The 18626-nt window shown below is 48.7% G+C and overlaps 2 protein-coding genes across 5 annotated transcripts in view; one reads left to right on the top strand and one right to left on the bottom strand.

Annotated features, from left to right (window-relative positions):
• Positions 1 to 1598: 1598 nt before the first annotated feature.
• On the top strand, positions 1599 to 9421 carry Tac4 (tachykinin precursor 4). The gene is given in 6 exon segments (XM_032913212.1): positions 1599 to 1743; positions 5340 to 5433; positions 7106 to 7138; positions 8093 to 8152; positions 9212 to 9282; positions 9284 to 9421. Coding segments are annotated over 6 exon segments (420 nt in total). The 5' UTR covers positions 1599 to 1623; the 3' UTR covers positions 9326 to 9421.
• Positions 9422 to 15154: 5733 nt separating this feature from the next.
• Kat7 (lysine acetyltransferase 7) overlaps positions 15155 to 18626 on the bottom strand; it is a 33798-nt gene continuing 30326 nt past the window's right edge. For 2 of the 4 annotated variants that reach the window (XM_032912032.1, XM_032912033.1), the window contains 3 exons: positions 18250 to 18396; positions 17335 to 17441; positions 15155 to 16802 (listed from right to left, as the gene is read on the bottom strand). In XM_032912032.1, coding sequence (XP_032767923.1) covers positions 16701 to 16802; positions 17335 to 17441; positions 18250 to 18396 — 356 coding nt within the window. In that variant the 3' untranslated portion in view covers positions 15155 to 16700. The remainder of the gene's footprint in view (positions 16803 to 17334; positions 17442 to 18249; positions 18397 to 18626) is intronic. The other 2 variants (XM_032912036.1, XM_032912034.1) reach the window with 2 other exon arrangements.

Here is an 18626-nt window from a genome sequence, read left to right as displayed (position 1 = left end):
TGGTTCCTTCACTGGCGAGGTGGAGAACCTTAATACCAATGCTGAGGTCCAGGCGTCCTCTGTGCCTGTGAGCGCTTTAGCTAGGTCATTCATGAACTACTTGCCACGACCCTAGGAGGTTTGCAGACAGAGAAACTGAGGCTCAGAAACTCCTCACAGACTAAAGTCAGTCTGTCTGTGCCTACAGTGGGAAGGCCACCTCCCATGTCAGGCCAGCCTGCGAGCCCTAATGGTACTAGAGTCTAGGATACTCCTTTAGAGCAAGCCTGACCTGTCTGTCTGCACATCTGTAAAATGAAGAGAGCAAAAGCGGATACCTGTGAGGAAGGATGTGTTAAGGAAGACAATGGAAAGCCCAAAGCAAGAGGTTGGAGGGAGACACTGGCGTCTTGACCATGAGAGAATTAAATAAAAGACAGGCTGACAGCCTGTGGTGGCCCGGAACCAGGGGCTGCATTTTAGCACGTACTGGTATTCTGAAACAATTTCCATTGCGACACACCACAGATTTCTGGTGTTGAGGACAGGCATAGTGTTTTCTTCGTCTTCCCATTCATTCCCTATAATAGTAATAATAGCAGTAGTTAGCCAGACAGCATGGTGACGCTAGCCTTTAATGCTAGCACTTGGGAGACAGGTAAATCTCTGTGAGTTCGAGGCTAGCCTGGTCTACAAAGCAAGTTCCTCGACAGCCATGGCTACACAGAGAAACTCTTATCTCAAGAAAAAAGCTAACATTAGCTTTTTTAGTTAGTTAATGGCTGTTAAATATATACCATCCCACACTCTACACTGTGCTGAATGCTGTACATTGTATTTCATTCTCGGCCTTTGCAGAATGTCATTATCAGCCTGTGTTACCCAGGAGGGTTCTAAGGTTAAGAGGGTTAGGTAATAGCCAGAGGGTCACATAGCTCCTCAACGATGATGCTACAAGTGGATTCCTGATCTCTGACAGCAGGGCCTTTGTTCTAGACTGGCAGATGACAGGATGAATGGATGGCCAGGCAGAGGGAGGAGCTAAACAGACAGAGAATGAGCTTGGAGTTTGTAGGAGAGCGATACGGAAGCACGCAGAGGGGGCAAGTGTGGTTCTGTGTTAGAAGGCTGTGGAAACAGTGGGATATCACTGCAGGTCAGTAGAGATGGGCTGGGAGTGGTCAATCAGCAGTGACAGACTGGCCAACCTCGAGAGCCCTGGAAGGAAGCACCATACAGCTCTCTTCCTATTTCCAGCAAGATAGTCCCCTGGGGGCTGTCCCTGGCAAGCTGTAATCTCCAGGTCCCACATCCGGTGCCATTGTGCACCTGTCACAGGAAGGAACTCAGCCAAAGGTACGGCTGGCATTGCATCAGTTGTAAGTAAGCCTTGGGATCAAATGTTGGGGTGGCTATGGGGAGGTCTAGGCTCCTGATGTCATTGGCTCAATCAGCCAAGGAGAGAGGCTGTTACATGAAGCAGTGCAAAGGTGGGGCAAGCCACAGGAAGGAGGCAGAGAAGCTGGAAGGCCTGGAGAGCAAGGACATTTGAGTGGCCCAGTGGGGATCTGAGCCCACTGGAAGAGGTGGCATCAGGTTGAGTGTCGCTCCTGGATTCCCTGAACAAAGCAGCACTTGCTCACTATGCTGCCTCTCCTTGCCCTGTTTCTCCTGATCGGGCCAGCAGTGTCCACTACAACACGAGACAGAGAGGACCTGACTTTCGGTGCAGAAGCAGAGTCTTGGGTGACCGTGAACCTGAAGGTACCTTTCTGAGATGAGGACCCATGGTGGAGGGCTGGGAGGTTCTTTCTGAGGCTGCCAGGAGAGCAGAGGGCACTATCTTAAGTACTTTCATGGCAAGACTGACTGGTCAACTCCCCAGGATGGAGAGGGTCAAGCCTTGATCTAACCAACCGCCAGAGGAGCATTTGGCGTGTACTCGTGAAGGCATCGATGTGTGCTGTGTGTATGGAAACAGTTAACACCTACTGTGTTCCTAGCACTGTCCTGACGGCCTTGTTAAAAGTAACCCCTTTCAACTTCATGGGGAAAATTTCATTGCTATCCCATTTCACAGATAAGAAAACTGAGGTATAGAGAGGTCACATAGCTTGTCTAAGGTGTGCTGCTTCAAAAGCACAACTTCCACCTTAGTTAGGTTAGTTAGGTTCTGATTCTATGTATCTTTGAATGGGAGAGTTTCCAGAATTTCTTTTCTTTTTTTAAGATTTATTTATTCATTTTATGTGAATGCACTGTCAGTCTCTTCAGACACACTAAAAGAGGGCATGGATCCCATTATAGATGATTGTGAGCCACCATGTGGTTGCTGGGAATTGAACTCAGGACCTCTGGAAGAGCAGTCAGTGCTCTTAACCACTGAGCCATCTCCCCTGCCCCCAGATTCTCTTTTCAAGTGACCAACTGGAGTAGGATTGCTATTTTGTCACACACGAGGAATTGCTTTTGCCTCCTGAAAAACACTGGTATTTGACAATGGTGTCGTCCATCTACCACCCTCCTGCATACTGTCACTTAGAAGAACTATTTTTAATTATTTATTCATTTTATGGGTACGCTGTCGCTGTCTTCAGACACACCAGAAGAGGGCATCAGATCCCATTAGAGATGGTTGTGAGCCACCACGTGGTTGCTGGGAATTGAACTCAGGACCTCTGGAAGAGCAATCAGTGCTTTTAACAGCTGAGAGTCATCTCTCCAGGCTGAGAAGAAATCTTAAAGTTGAAACTCTGACCCTACTCTAAGATCCAATATCCCTTACCTTGATGAAGACCCTGACCTTGGAGCTCCTAGTCCTTTCCCAGGGAACCACAACAAAAGTCTGGCAGTCAGGAAGGCTTGACAGGAGGATAACTGGAGCCTGTTTCCCCATAGTCCCAGGACGACAGAGAGGACGCTCAACTGATTTTGGCGTATGGTGCTTGGTCATGTGAGGTCACTGGAAGTTGGGAGTCCCTGGCATTGGGAGGTTAGGGATGCAGCTCAGTTGGTAAAGGGCTTGTGTAGCATATATGAAACCCTGGGTCCAATCCTCCACACCACATAAAACTGCATGATGGTGCATGCCTGTAGTCCCAGCGCTCGGGAGGTAGAAGCAGGAATATCAGAAGTTCAGGGTCATTGTTAGCTGCATAGGGAGTTCAAAGCCAGCCTAGGGAGGGGAGGAGCAGTATAAATAGAACCCTAGGAAGAACCACTCACAGACAGCCCTGAGGATGGGGAAGGCCCTGTATAGTTTGACTGGGGAAATATGGGCACAGGGAGAAGATGGCAGGCCTGGGAGACCTGGGTTTAAGTCTCAGCTTATCCACTGACCCCTGCTATCTTGACCTCAGTTTTCTTGCCTGTAGCATAGAGAGAGGGGGTAAGTGAGCCTAGTTCATTCTGGCCTTGGAGTCAGTAACAGACATGCAGTGTGTGAAAAGTCCCATTGGATGATAGCACAGGGAGTGGCCACACGGAAGTGTCATCGACTTTGCATGCACTGGCCTTGGCAGCTCCCGTTTCCCCTGTAGTCAGTCAATTAGCTCACCCGGCAGGAGTGAATCTTCACCTTGTCTCTTCCTCTCTCCTTTATTGTCCCTCTGTCTCCTAAGACATGAGGCCTGTACTAGGAGAGGAGAGGCTAGGCTAGAAAACTAGAAATACAGACAGACTCTGCATGTTGCTAACTGTCGCTACAAATGGGACATTCTGATGGCTCCCAGTTCCCAGGGTGCCCTGCTTGCGCGCGCGCACACACACACACACACACACACACACACCCACACACCCACCCACACACCCACCCACACACACACACCAGTTCCTGGATAAACTAGAATGGTTCTCCTAATGCCTCCCCTCCCCCTAGCAGAAACCTAGTGGATAGAAGGTCTGCTCTATTTCATTTGTAGAAGACCAGTCTTCCCAGGGTGCACTTGAAGGATGCCCTTTGTTAAGGCAAAATGGTTTTCATGAGCTGTTCGAAGATGGGCCTCAATCTCCAAAGAGACTCTTCTCTGGTTTCTGGCTAGGCTGGGTGACTCCAGCTGGCGACAGCTGCCCCAGCCACTGACGTCTTCGGGAGGAGACAGATTGGGAGACTGAATTAGGACAGGACTTAGAAAACAGACTCTCCCCATCATGAAACGGGGTGCGATCAACCCCAAACAGCACATGGGTCTTCCGTGACGTACAGCTGGATCCCTGGAGTCCTAAGATCCTGCCCAGGCCCTAAGGAGAGTCCCTGATCTGTCCCTGGCTCCCAGAGGCTGTGGTCTGTCTTCAGCCCTGTTGGAAAAGGTGGTTCCCGCCTGTCTCAGTTCAGAGATGATTCCTCAGAGACTTAAGGCCAAAGAGGGAGAGGGCTTTGGCCAAAGTTGCAAGGGGGGTGGCGGGAGGGAATGTAGGTCTACAGCTGTTGGGGAAGGGTAATGCTAATTCGGCTAGGCTGGAGGATTAAACTGGCTTTTCCAGGGGCAATAACTTCTCTCAGAATGCCCAGCTTCAGAGGGGGGTTTAAATCTGGAGCGACAGAGTATAGAACAGCTACTAGCTCTGGTGGTTCTACCATATTAAGTGGCAGCCTGATTCTGATCCTTGACAGCACTTCTCAAGATGGAAAAGATCATTTCTCAAGACGTCCGAATCCTGTTTCAGCTTCTCCTCTGTTACCCTAATTAAAGTTACTAGCAACTTCAGTTTCCATGTATGTAAAACAGACAGGGGATCGCATGTTCTCTTTTTGAGACAGTCTTACTGTATGTCCCTAGCTGGACTGGTGCTAAATGTAGACTAGTTTAACATCCAGTTTGTGGCAATCCTCCTGCCTCCACGTGTGCATGTGTATGGTAATATTTTGGCTATGTGGCTGAGATGAACTTTGTACTCACGATGCTCCTGCCTCAGCCACTTAGGTGCTGGGGTTACAATCACATGCTACCATGCCCAGCTCCATAGTCTAATAATAAATATTGAAATTTTGACCTGCGTATGCTCGTGCCCTTTGATCTAGACGACTGGGGTTCAAGCTATGACCCCATTTTTCAGTTATGCCATTTCTGGTCCATATTTCATCTCCATGTACCTGTTTGTCTTCCATCTGTTAGATGGTGACCGTAATAGAATTGGACACCATTTTCATGAGGTTTGACTGAGAATTAGTGTTACTAAATTAAAGTCCTGAGGGCAGTACCAGGAACACAGTATGTGAGATTTTACATCATCATTAGTACAATATGCTGTTTGGGGTAAAACATAAAGAAGAACCTGGTTGTTGTTGAGATGGTTCTATGCCCCTCCCCCTTTCTTCATCAGCACCGCACTCTAACGCTGCTAACTCTCTGCTTCTCCAGGGAATCCCTGTCCCCAGCATCGAACTTAAGCTTCAGGAATTGAAGAGAAGCAGGACTCGCCAGTTCTACGGTCTGATGGGGAAGCGGGTGGAGGGTGAGTGAGAAAGGCCGTGGGCGTGGCTCAGAGTGGCTTCTGTAATATGCAGTAGCAGATGCTCATGGGACACTGTCCCTGTCAGTCATCAGTCAAGCAGGATGCTCTAGGGAGTGCCAATGGCACAGGTTTATAGGACCTAGCCAGTAGATGACAGGCTGATGAGAGGTTTGCAGCCTGGTTCCATACCAGCAAGATGACGGAGAGAATGTTCTGAGGCTGAACAGCAGCACCGAGATAGGTAGGAAGAAGACAGACTTTCCGGCCAGGTCTGCGCAGATCAGGATCATTGAGTGTCCTGGGGGAGGAGACAAGTCAACTGGACAGAGCTCAGTTTCTTTTGGCTTGCCCTTTTTCTTCAACACCATTGTCCTGAGGAGTCATGCTCTGTCCATTTGGAGCATACAGGCTGCATCCATTAAAGGTGGAAATGTATGCATCTTTGGACCAATAGTTTCACATCAGGGAATCTTAAGTTTGTGTAAGAATGTCACGTGAGCCCTGAGATGTTTGCAGCACGGCCTTCATTGCCAAGTTGACCATAGCAGCAAATCATGAGACCACGGGGCTGGGGGAGAAGGTCAAATTATAGAACCTAAGTGGGACATAGTGGCACCTGACTGTAGTCCTAACTCTCGGGAGTAGACACAAGATGATAAGAAGTTCAAGGTCATTCTTGGCTACATTGAGTTCGAGGCCTACGTGAGATCCTGTCTTTAAAAAACAGGATCAGGGAGATGGCTCAACTCAAGCATGGGAAGTTGAATCTTGCACCCAACACCCACATGTAAAGCTAGGCAGTGGACCTGTAATTCCAGCACTGGGGAAGTAAAGGCTGGACGAGATTTAGGACATGGTGGTCAACCAGTCAAACCAAATCGGTGAGCTTCAGGCTCAGTGAGAGGCCTTGCCTCAAAAATCAAAGTGCACAGTGATTCAGTAAGACAATCAGTGTTCATCTCTGGCTTCCATACACACACACACACACACACACACACACTCACACAGACATATACACACATGCTACACCACATACACAGACACATACAAACATACATACACATACTCACAGACACACACACACATGCTACACCACACACACAGACATACACACACATGCTACACACACTCACACACACATACCACACACACTCACACAGACACACACACACATGCTACACTATATACCACATATACATACACAGACACAGACACACACATGCTACACTATATACCACATATACATACACAGACACAGACACACACACACACACCACACACACACCATGCACACACACACCACATACACACCACACAGACATATATATATACATACATACATACATACATACATACATACATACATACACCATACCCCCCCCACACACACATACCACATACACGTTTTGAAAAAAAAAACAAAACCTTGCAACCACACATAATGAGACATTGAAAAAGATGAAGAAATGAGCTAGCATGGGTCTCGGTGGTGAAAGGGGTGTGCTTACCATTTATAGGGCTGTAGGTTGAGTCTCTAGTGTCAGCAGAGGATGACACCTGCCAGCAATCCTAGCAGGAAACTCAATATAAGTTCCAGGCTAGCCTGGCCTACATGGTCTCAAAAAAAAAAAAAAAGAGTAGGACAGGTTTCATCCCCTTCTCCTTCTCCTAGGAGTACATCCCATCCAGTCAGCGGAGAGAACAGGTGAGTGCTGCCCTTGTCTACCCAGCATGCTCCCTGGGCTGGGGCACTGCTGCCCATTAACTACACTGGAATAAACAGTGCCGCTCTGGCTGGGGGGCGGGGCATGCCTGGCCAGCACTGAGGGCTGCTGTGACTTGACCCAAAGACTGGGCTTTCGGGTTCTCTCCAGAGGGTGGGATATGCGTGCCTGGGGAGTGCCTGCAGGGGTAGGAGAGGGGCCAGAGCTAAGAAAAAGAAACAACCAGGAAGATAAGAGAGCTGAGCTTCAACCCTTGGCCCCCTGAGTAAGCACTGCAAATCCTGGTAGGCTTTATTCTGCTTAAGCCTCCATCAGAAAGGGAACCACAAAGGGAAGGTTGGGTGTGGTAGCTCACACCTTTAATCCCAGCTCTTGGGAGGCTGAGGCAGAGGGATTACCTGTGGCCATCCTAGACTACAAAGCAAGTATCTGTCTCAAATGAAACAACACAGAAACCACCAAGCTCTTCCTACAACTCCCAAATGCCCTGTGAATGAGGTCTAGCCCCTTCATGCCCTTTGGAGCCATTCCTTATTTCACTGCCCGATCCCTAGCAGCTAAAGTGGGACAGCCTACCCTGAGCAGACAGTGTGTCTCCATGGACTGGGGATGATGCTCTCCTTGGCACACTGCCTTGTGCAGTCTTGCCGTGTCACGTGACTGTCACTCCCAGTCTACAAACTCCCCACAGGAAGACTCAGGCTTGGGTCGCTCTGCACCCCTAATACTCAGCCTACTTTCTGTACACGGAAATATTGGTGAGAGGACTAGCAAGAGGACAGCCAATGAGTTAAGCCATGGATGAAGGGACCCAGGTCATCATTCCCGTGATGAGAATGGCTGCATTTGCAAGGCCCCGCTCTACCCTCCCCATGCCCAAGGCAGCTTTCTTTTCCTGTTCCTCTTTTCTCTAACTCTCCTTTCTCCCTCACCAGGGTATCAGCTGGGACGTATAGTGCAGGACCTCCTTGGCACCAGAGGGTTGTCCGTCGAAGGTAGGCAAAGGCATCTAAAGGGTGGCAAGGGCATCACGGGAAAACGGCCAGGTGTCCTTCTCCATCAGACAGAAGAGGCTCCCTTATTCTATCCAGCAGAGGGGGCCACGGGAGGAAAAGAGGCCCTGATGGTCTTTGGATTATTTATTTGTGTATGTTTATATATATGCTATGTATGTGGAGGTCAAGAGTTGGTTTTCTCCTTTCTCATGTGCCAGAGACCTAACTCAGGTGGTCAGACATGGTGGCTGGTGCCTTTACAGGGTCAGTCATCTTGCCATCCCTGATTATCTTGAAGTTGTATCTTCCCCAGCCCATGCCTGCTAGGTTCAGTGGAGCCACAGAATAAGACGTTCTGCAGACATCTTCTGTCTTGCTCAGTAAAGTCCTAGTTGTTGATCCCTGGGTCCGGAATGTCGTCTTAAAGAGATAGATTCTTAGGCTTCAACAACTATCATTAAGCAAGCAGCCCCATGGGAGAGGTGATACCCTAAGCGACTTACACCCCCCCACCCCAACACACAGATACAAACACACGAGCAGGAGCTTTTCCCTCAAGTGGTTCCTAAAGCCAGCATGAAAATAAATGATCCAGGCTTGGGGAGGAGCACAGAGCCAGTGAATCAGAGCAGGAAGAACAGTGGATGCCAACAGTGAACAGATGCAGGTCACTCTGAGCTCCATGCTGTTTTCACGTGGTGCTGACTTCCGGCCCCTCCCTGTCTCTGCTGATAGAACACTGGCTGTTGCGAAGAACAGGCATGAGTTCGGTTTTCCTGAGACTTTCTCAAGGCATCTGACTCTTTTAGAGGTCCTCTGGAACTCACCCCCATTACTAACGAGATGAACATTCTATATGCATGGGGTGAACTGGTTGCTAAGAGACATCATTTTCCAGGGTTAGAAAAGTAATTTGCCCTAAGCTACACAGTGAGCTGGTAACAAAAGCAGTTTCCTGGTCAGTGATAGCCCCGTGTCCCAGGAAGGGGCTTTAGATAACAATTCTCTGCAGAGGGTGTCTGAGGGCTGGCAGGCGAACCTGTAATTTCACTGCTCTAGGAAGCTGCAGACGGGAGACAAATCACCAGAGTGCAGGGCCTGGAGCGGTGGCCAGAGAAAGCCTCCAGAGTCAAAGAGGAAGATCAGAGGCCCCTAACCACCAGCAACATGTAGCACTGTCCTTGGGCACAGAAGAGGATGACCAGAGCTCAGAGAGAGCCCCAAGGGATGCCTCCCAAACGATGCCACGCCCATCTCGCCCCTGAACATCACAGCGGATGAACTTCAGCCAAGTCCTGTGCCTTCTGTCCTCAACCCGGGTAGCTCCTGCCAGACCCGCACCACCCAAATTCTGCATTTCTCCCGGGACTCTTGGCCTCTGGTAGCAATGACACACAAAGCACTTTTGCCTCCTCACAAGCTGGACTGACCCAGCTTTCCCTTGTACCTAAGGTAAAACTTCCCACTCTGTATTCCATGCCCCCCACACAGCAGGGCTCGATAAATGAGTTAGCAGCAATAGGCAGCTTCCTCAGCCATGCTGGGCAGAGGGCGGAATGCCAGAATAACAGAGCAGCATTTCCCAGCCCAGGCCCAACTCCTTATCAGCCTGGCTAAAATGGCAATAGAAACAAGAAAAAGATCCTGGTGGAGAAGGTGCTGCATGTTTTGGGGGTGGGGACAGGCGCCTTCTTCACTTTAGGTTCCTGATATGGCTTGGTGGGCTAAGGCACTTGTTTCAATTCAATCCCCAGGACCCACAAGATGGAAGGAAAAAAGGTTGTCCTTTTACCTCTCTGCATGTATCATGGCATGTGTTATACAAAATAAAGTTAAAAGACGGTTTGGAAAAGTGGTCATCCTCTTTAACCCAACCCTCCTGATCGCATAATTCAGTCCCAGGTCACTCATCAATCCTCTTGTATAAGGTGGCTGTTTTAGTTAGGGTTTTACTGATGTTAACAGACATCATGACCAAGGCAACTCTTCTAAGGACATTTAATCGGGGCTGGATCAGAGGTTCAGTCCATTATCGTCAAGGCAAGAGCATGGCAGTGTCCAGGCAGGCACAGTGCAGGAGGAGCTGAGTTCTACATCTTCATCTGAAGGCTGCTAGTGGACGACTCACTTCCAGGCAGCTAGGATGAGGGTCTTAAAGCTCACACCCGCAGTGACACAAATACTCCAACAAGGCCACACCTACCAATAGTATCACTCCCTGGGTCAAGCATATTCAAACAGTGACAGTGGCCTTCAACTGCTTTGTTTTTAGAAGAGTTAGTTGTCCTCAACTCTGGAGAAACAGAACAATTCCAACCTCAGAGAGCCCCATCTAGTGAGGGAACCCTGTGCCTGTTAGGAGAATCTTGATGTTTAGACACCAGAAGCTAGGTACCATGCTATTTATCTGTAGTCTCAGCCCTCAGGAGGCTGAGGTGAGGCTTGAGCCTGGGAATTAAGCTGGGACGACATTTGGTGGAAGGAGAGAACGGACTCCCAAAACACATCCTCAGACTTCTTCACATGATGCAGTATTCACGCATATGTGTGTGTGCACACACCATAAGTAAATGTAATTTACAAAAATTCCCTTAGAATGAAATCCAAGGGGAAAAGAGGGCATGGCGGGGGTAGTAGTGGTGCGGGGTGGGGGCGGGGGGAGGCAGCTGGAGAGATGGCTCAGCGGTTAAGGGCACTGACTGATCTTCCAGAGGTCCTGAGTTCAAATCCCAACAACCACATGGTTCACAAAAATCTTTAATGGGATCTGATGCCCTCTTCTGATGTGTACGCATATAAATAAATATATGGCCAGCATAGTGCTTGGCGTGTAAGCATCAAGACCTGCTTTGATCCCCACAACTTACATAAAAAAAAAAAAAAGAGAGAGAGAGAGAGAGAACAGGGCATGGTAGTGTATGTTTATAATCACAGTGGTAGGGGCAGAACAGAGCCAGGTGAACGCTATGCCTCAAAGAACAAGTGTTTAGCACGAGAGAAACAATACCCAAGACTCTCCCCACCCCCACCCCCAGGCCCCACGTTGTCCGTACACATGCACGCATACACACACACACAAAGGACAAGGGCTGGGCCAGAAGTGAGTTGGAGTTACTTGGGTAGGGTTAACAGCAAAGGAAACTCACTTACCTATTAGATCGCGTGTGGATGCGCGTGCACACACAGACACACAGACACACGCAACACACTTCTATCTTCTCTGTTCCTCATTTCAAAGAGGAAATAAGTTACTTTTCTTAGGCATTTGATCCCCTCTGTGTGATGGGGGTGAGGGCAGGGTATATTGAACAGGAAGGAAAGGTAAGCATTTGGATGCCTGACAGCAGAGACTGCTAAAATGACCAAGGAAGTCAAGACTACCACCAAGATCATCTTCAGCCTTTCTTCCTTCTCCCACATGGAGATGAAGTGGACGTCTTCCTTGGAGTCCTTACAGAACTTCCCAGTTGATAACACTTCATCCGCTCACCTCCCAAACCACAAAGCATCCAGGTGCCCATTCTGCCCACAGAGCCACCCAGGGTCCCTGCATCAGTTTCACGAGACTCGGCAGGGGAGGAGACTCTTACTCTTTTGCTTCAAGCTTGGGAGGTTTAGGAGAAATAAAATTCAGTGAATGGTCCAGCATTTGATGGGAGCTCAGACACCACGGGAACTTGAAAACCTTAGTAGGAGCTGAGATGGACGCGTCTAAAAACTCACTTCTGTGCACCTGTATAACCTGCCACATTTCCCCAAGCCCCCGACACCCGCACTCCACCGTCTCCATTCCACTGGTCTGTTGTGCATGGTCAGGCCAGTTTCTCAGTTTCTAGTCAGACACCACCTGTCCGGCTGCATTCCCAGCATTCTCTGCTCCCCTTCATTACCACTCAGCTATGTGGTCAGATAACGTTGGTGCTCTGGGTGCTGAGCTGCTCTCTCAGGAAGCTGGGATTTCTTAGTCTAACTCCAGCTCCCACAACTATGTTGAAGAGCTCTTTGGGGAGTATTCTGAAGGACTCACATCCTGTTTTCAAGGAGTCTGTCTCCAGGGAGCTGCATGGTACAGGTAACTGAAATAGTAGCCACCCTGAGTACAGTTATAGTTCTGAAACTTGGCATATATCAAGAAAATATGGTGGTGCACTCCCGAAATCCCAGCATTTGAAGGTAGAGGCGGGGGGTCAGGAATTCAAGGCCAGCCTGTGAATTACTGAGCTAAGCTGGGAGTGACATCTTCGAGAACCCCAAGAGTGAGCTGAAGCACCTCAGTTCTGTCTACAGTCTCTCCCCACACTGCAGGTCAGCTCCTGCTTCTGGTCTACAAGCACCATTCTTTCTTTTCTAAATAATTAAATTATTAATGTGGATTGGTGTTTGTACATCTGTATGTACATCTGTGTAAAGATGCCAACTCCTCTGGAACTAGAGTTACAGACAGTTGTGAGCTGCCATGTGGGTGCTGCGAATTGGATCTGGGTCCTCTGGAAGAGCGGCCAGGGCTTTTAACCAGCCCCAGCTTTTGCAACCTTCTACCACTCGAAATTCCAAGGCTGGCACCCGGTTGAGGAGGAAAGTCAGCCATTCACAAAGGGCCTCACATAGAGGAATGCAGCAGATTCTAGCACATTCTATACTGTGAGATAAGAGACAAGCCTCCAACGACTTGTGACAGAAAGGGAGTCCGAGGTAGGTCATTTCCAGAACAGCCCTTATTAGAAGGTAACTTGTCAAGAAGCAAGTGTTCATCTCCCATGGATGCTTGGGAGGCACCAGGGAGCCAAAGTGGTCCACCATCCAGTTAATTTTTCTACTTCTATGCACAAGTAAACAAAGCCAGGAGTCCAACCGTGTGCTGAAGGCACTGTACAAGAGGGAAGGGACAAATTGACGCCTTGCCCAGAGGGGCATTTTCCTCACGGGTGAGCTTTGTTTCTGGTTTAGTGACACTCATTGGCATTGCTGAAGATACCACAAAGGAAATGAACAATTACACTGCTCCCATCAGTCTGGGACAGGTAGTCATTTGCAAGTTTGTGGCCAAAAGACCTGTAGCAAAACCAGGTTAGATCCAATTTCTAGCACGCATTACATCCCGTTATTTAACAAAGGTGTCCTCATCTTCTGTTCCCAAGATATACACCCTATGAGGCCCCGGCAGCCAGTGAGCCAGACCCTCCTCAGTACCTCACCACTCATCCGAGTTGGTTCTGTGCATTCTAGTACATTCCAAAAACTAGTGCAGAGTCCCGCCTAAGAGCAAAGCAGCCGGAACGTGCGTCCTGCTTTATCTCCGAGGCTTCTCGCACCAGGCCTTATTAACCTCACCACTGGGAAGGACCTCCCGAAGCAACGTCCTGAACTGGAAATGAACGTGTGCATATTTGCCTAGGTACAAAAAATACCCTACTGAGTTCTCCAGCTTCAAAAAGGCCAGAAGCAAACAGCAGAGAGTGAAGGTAGCTCAGAGCCCTGCTGTAAGAACAGCTACACTGACTACCCTCACAAGGGAACCAAAATGCTGAGTCTATTGGTTTCGTGTTCCAGAGGGATGTATGTGTGCTGTAAGCAAACCGTGCTCCACAGCCCCCACCTTGATGTAGACCGAGCAGCCTGACAGACAAGTCCATTCCAGCTTCCCTGATCCCAGCCATACAACCTATCCAGAACAACAGGGGCTGACGACAGCCAAGCCCCAGCAGGAGCATCTCTGTGCTCTACAAAGTGCATACTACAACGCTAAAATGACTGAGCAGGACTCACCATTCCCATGAGAAATGGGAGACCATCAGAGCCAGGCAACCAGGCCGCACCACAACATGGCTTTTGGGGGCAAGAGAAGCAAGGCTCTCTGGATGGTCTTAGGTGACCCTGTGAAAGGGTCACTGACCTCTAAACCTCACATGCTGAGAACCACTGCTCTAGAAAACACGACTGTTTCTGACATGTGTATCTGTCTAGAAGGGAAGGATGAGCAAACACTAGGGAACTGAAGCTGAGGAAGGCAATGGCAGAGGTGGTACAGATGCTCAAGAGGGACAGGGTACAATGCGCAGTCCGGCTTCTCAGCTCACAGTTGCGGTAGGCTGCAGGTTTCCTTCTGTGGAACCAGTGTGAGCACACATGAGGCTGTCACACACAGGCCTCACTGAGTGGCTAACCAGGCCCGGGAACAACTGCAGACTACCGCTCCATAGTCCTTTAGGTAGGAAAGGCAAGTGAGCTGTCAAGGGAGGCGAATCCTCCCATCCTGGAAAGGTTCCATCTTTAGTGGTAACTAGTCTGACAGGATCAGGACTGTGCAACCTTTCTCTCTCCCTTCCTGGCATTCAATCCTCATGGTCCATGTTGCCTACCTTCACTCTTCAAACTGAGAGAACAAAATCTCCCTCTGCGGCAAATGTTTACAACACAGAGACTTGAACAAACCCTGTTCTAAGATCAATAGAAGGGAGGTTATTTTTCTCCATTGCATTTTCCAACTCCAGTGAGAGGCCTTGCCAGTGAGCAGACACAGCTCCCTTTCCACCACAGATGGCAATGCCCAACCTCCCTGTTCCTGCCTGAGCAAACACAAGCAAAGAATGCAGCTATTTCCAGGGGCACAATCTAGGTTGCATAACGATTAGACACGGTGTGGCTTGCTCCCGGTGAACATGCTTGGAGGAAAGGAATACACTTGTCTCTGCCTCCTACAGGCATCCATGGACTCCCCAGCCTACCTTAACTTTCCATTGGTTTCTTGACCCCAAACCAGAGGCAGATGAATGAAAGAGTGGGTTATACTAACTAGTTACTGTTGTGCATAACTACTTCCTGGAGCCAGAGGGAGGCAGACTGCATTTGTTCTACCACTTCTGAGTTCAGAGAAAACACTGTCAACAACTGCTGCACAGGGGAAAACACTCCACAGCTACAAACCCCACTGCTAACACTTCAGAGTCACCAACTCCAGGTCAATCATACCATTTCACAAATAAACAAGCCTCAGACTAATCAGACATGAGCAGAGAACATGCTTTATTGAGTAGATACAGAAGAGCACATTCTACCACGTGTGGGGAAGGGCTCAGCATCTGTGAAAGGCCTTTACCCTTAAGAAAACCCCCAGGAAGCGGCTTTTGGATACATTTTAACAGTTACACTGAAACTGGAGGGAGCCGCCACTGAACATGCTTAAAATCAGCTCCCTCCAACCCACAGTGAGTATTAGTAGTGTACAGAGATGACAAGAGAAAGGCACAAATGACCAGAGTTAGGGTTGTGGTGAGAGGGTGCCACGTGAGGACAGCAGTGCTGGAGGAGACAAGTTGGGAAGGGTGACATGTCAGACATCAAAGGCTGCCCCAAGATAGCAGGTTATATACTGGGCAGGGAGAAATTAGAGGGGACATTTCTTCCTTCACTCAACACCACCAAAAATAGGAACCCAGAGAACAGGATGATGGTGGCAAGTCCCGAAAGGGAAATGAGTTAGTTCTTAGACAGAAGCACTTCAGCCTGCTGGGGGAGGCACTGTTGGAAAGGGAAGCGAACCGTAGCAGAGCGGCCACTCTGTCTTGCTGAGTCATGGGCTGAGAAACACAAGTCATTTCAAACATTTTCCACTTCTCCCAGGAAGCTCTGGACAAAATCAGTGCAACTTACATGGAAAATACAGCTGCCCCACACCAGGCTGGCGAAGGCAGTGTGGAAAGACCCACAGCGAGATCACTTGATGTGGCATGAAAAAAGATTGTTAAAATATTTTGGCAATTGCCAACATAAAAGGGGGCAGGAAAAAAGTAGGGCATTTCTGCTGTGGAAAAAATTACCCATTCATTTCCACCAGCAAGATGCTGCCCCAGTGCCCATAAGTAAATACAAAGGAAAACACAGGATCACCACCTCTTAAACTTCACCCCGACTCACTCAGATGGACCAGGGCCTGTGAACCCCTGGGAATTGTCAGGCGTTCTTAGCTCTGGGTCAGCCTGACCCTGATCAAAGTTAAGTCTTTTGACAAAAAGGGAGAAAAATAAGTGACTGTGAGATGAAATGCAGGGTGAGCGGACCCTCCCAGCAGACACACAGACACTCACAGGCACTGCCTCTTGCCCACCCCTTCATGAAGAATGTGTGAGGACTAACTGGAAAGGGCCCTTTGGTGGCAACCATGTTTGGAGGTCTGGTAACCAGGCAGGAAAAAGCACTAGCACAAAGGTCAGGACACAACAAACTTCACGGGGTTAAAGAGCATGAAGAGGGGACCAGTGACTGGACAGGTACAGTACCATAACACAACTCCTTGGGTCAGTGCTACGAGGGATCTGTACTCGAGCCTAATACAGATCCATCCAGGCAACCTCACTGAGGCCGAAACAACAGTTCCTCAGAACCAGTGTCTGCAGTGTACACGCAGGTTGGAGCCAGAACAGTGCTGAGGGGGTGGCCTTCCCAGAGGATACTATACTTGCCAATCACAAGAGCAACAGAAATGACAGACAGATCCCTAGGGTACGGATTTCTACTGCTGGGGCTCGCTGGCTCAGAATGACAGGTCACTTTAAGTGCCTTTGGGAGGGGTCCATTTTAAGCAGCTTGGATCCATGGTTTTGTTGGAGTTGGACCTTTTGGCCTCTTTGGCGATCCATTCATCTATCAGGTCCTGTGAAGAATAAGGAAGCAACTATTATACACATGGAACTAATACGCTTTAAAATGACTAGCAACAGATTCACCCAAGTCCTAATGATATATTAGGGTACAAGATGATATTATCTTTAGATTTGCAAAGTTTCCTCTTTATTCCTATTCTGCCTTCAATGAGAACTGGAAATCATTATTATTGATTTATGCTTATGATGTGTAGATAACTAAAAAGTCAGACTGGACCTAAGCTGAAGTGGCATTCCACATGACAACAGTCCTAGAACTCAGGAGGACTTGAAGAGATGGGCCTAAGTGTAAAGCCACACAAAGCCGCTTAGCTTGTGTCATCCAGATCTGACAGAGCTTACCAAAAGCTCTGATAAGGACAAGCAGGGAGATAAGCTTAGCAACAAAGGCCCTGTGGACCTTGCTGCCAGTTGGAAGGAGGCTAGGAGGAGCTTCCAGCTAAGCCCTCGAAGGGAAGGTAACTGTGGGTAGCGCGGCCCCTGTACTTTAAGGACACCACAGGCAGCTGAGGAAAATCTCACCTGTCTCTTTAAAACTAGGTGCTTCCCTTTCCAATACTTGAGCATCTGAAGGGCTTGCAGAGTGCTGACAATGTCCACGGGATTCACAGCTGTTTCCTGGCTAATTTCTGTAACAGAGGAGCCACTGAGATCCCACTGGGAGCAGACTCCCACACCCCATGTCTCCCAAGGCCCCCTTACATGGAGTTTTCCAGAGTCCAAATCTGTGTTACTTGGGTCAACCTGTTCAAATGTTTCACCAGCCCAAGTAACTTCAAAAAACCATTTAATGGTTAAGAAGCTACTTTTGACCCCTTAGAAATCAAGGTCAAATATGAAACCCCTAAATTCATCCTAAAGGGAAGATGTCTTTCCTAAAATTCACATGTTTCAGAATGCTGAATGATATCTTGATTTTCAAAAGCAATGAGGTGCTGGACATAGTGGCACACCTCTTCAGTCCCAGCACTTAGGAAGCAGAGCAGGCGGGTCTGCTCTACGCAGTGAATTCCAGGATAGCTAGGAGTACAAAGAGAAACCCTGACTCGAAAAACAAGCAAACAAATGACATATATGCTTGTGTCTGTATGCATGTCTATTTTATGTGGATGGGTGTTTTGCCTGGATGTATGTCTATGAACCTGTGTGTTCCTGGAACTGGAGTTCCATGTGTTGTGGGCCATAATAGTGGTGCTATGAATTGAACTCAGTTTCTCTGGAAGAAGAGCTAGTGCTCTTAACCACTGAGCCATCTCTCCAGGTCTTTCTCTTATATGAATTAAGTGCTAACAACTCCAGACAGGAGAAAACACTTTAGAGCCATTCCCAGGACAGATGTTCTGGGATCTTCAGCCCTGCAGCGGCGGTCTCTGGAATGCTCCCTAGCCACGGTCGGATTAAACAGAATGGGGGCCACTGTCAGGGAGTGCAACCTACCTTTGATGGAGATCTCCTTGCCCTGGAAGTTGTGCAGGTACCGGAGCAGTACCTCCTTCCAGTAGCTGCGGTAGCTTATGAGCCCCAGGTCTGACAGTGGGCGCTCCGGAGAGCCAACTTTCTCTTCTACCTTGGAAAGTAAATAACCTACCAAGAGAAAACACAGATCTGGATTCTGTTGTCTTTATTTGGGGAGGGGATTTTACAAATATCTACTTATTTTGTGTGCATGTGTGTGTGGAGATAGAAAAAAAATTGCAGGAATCAAGTTCTCTTTACCGTGTGGGCTCTGGGAATCAAACTTAGGTCCTTATCCTGGCTTTACCCACTGACCACCTACCTCACCACCCTTGAGTAAGGGTGCTCTGCTGAGAGGT

The sequence above is a fragment of the Rattus rattus genome, chromosome 9 (genome assembly GCF_011064425.1).
Source record: "Rattus rattus isolate New Zealand chromosome 9, Rrattus_CSIRO_v1, whole genome shotgun sequence".
Classification (NCBI taxonomy): Eukaryota; Metazoa; Chordata; class Mammalia; order Rodentia; family Muridae; genus Rattus; species Rattus rattus.
The sequence above is the reverse complement of the archived record's forward strand: the minus strand, read 5'-3'. Positions and strand labels throughout refer to the sequence as shown.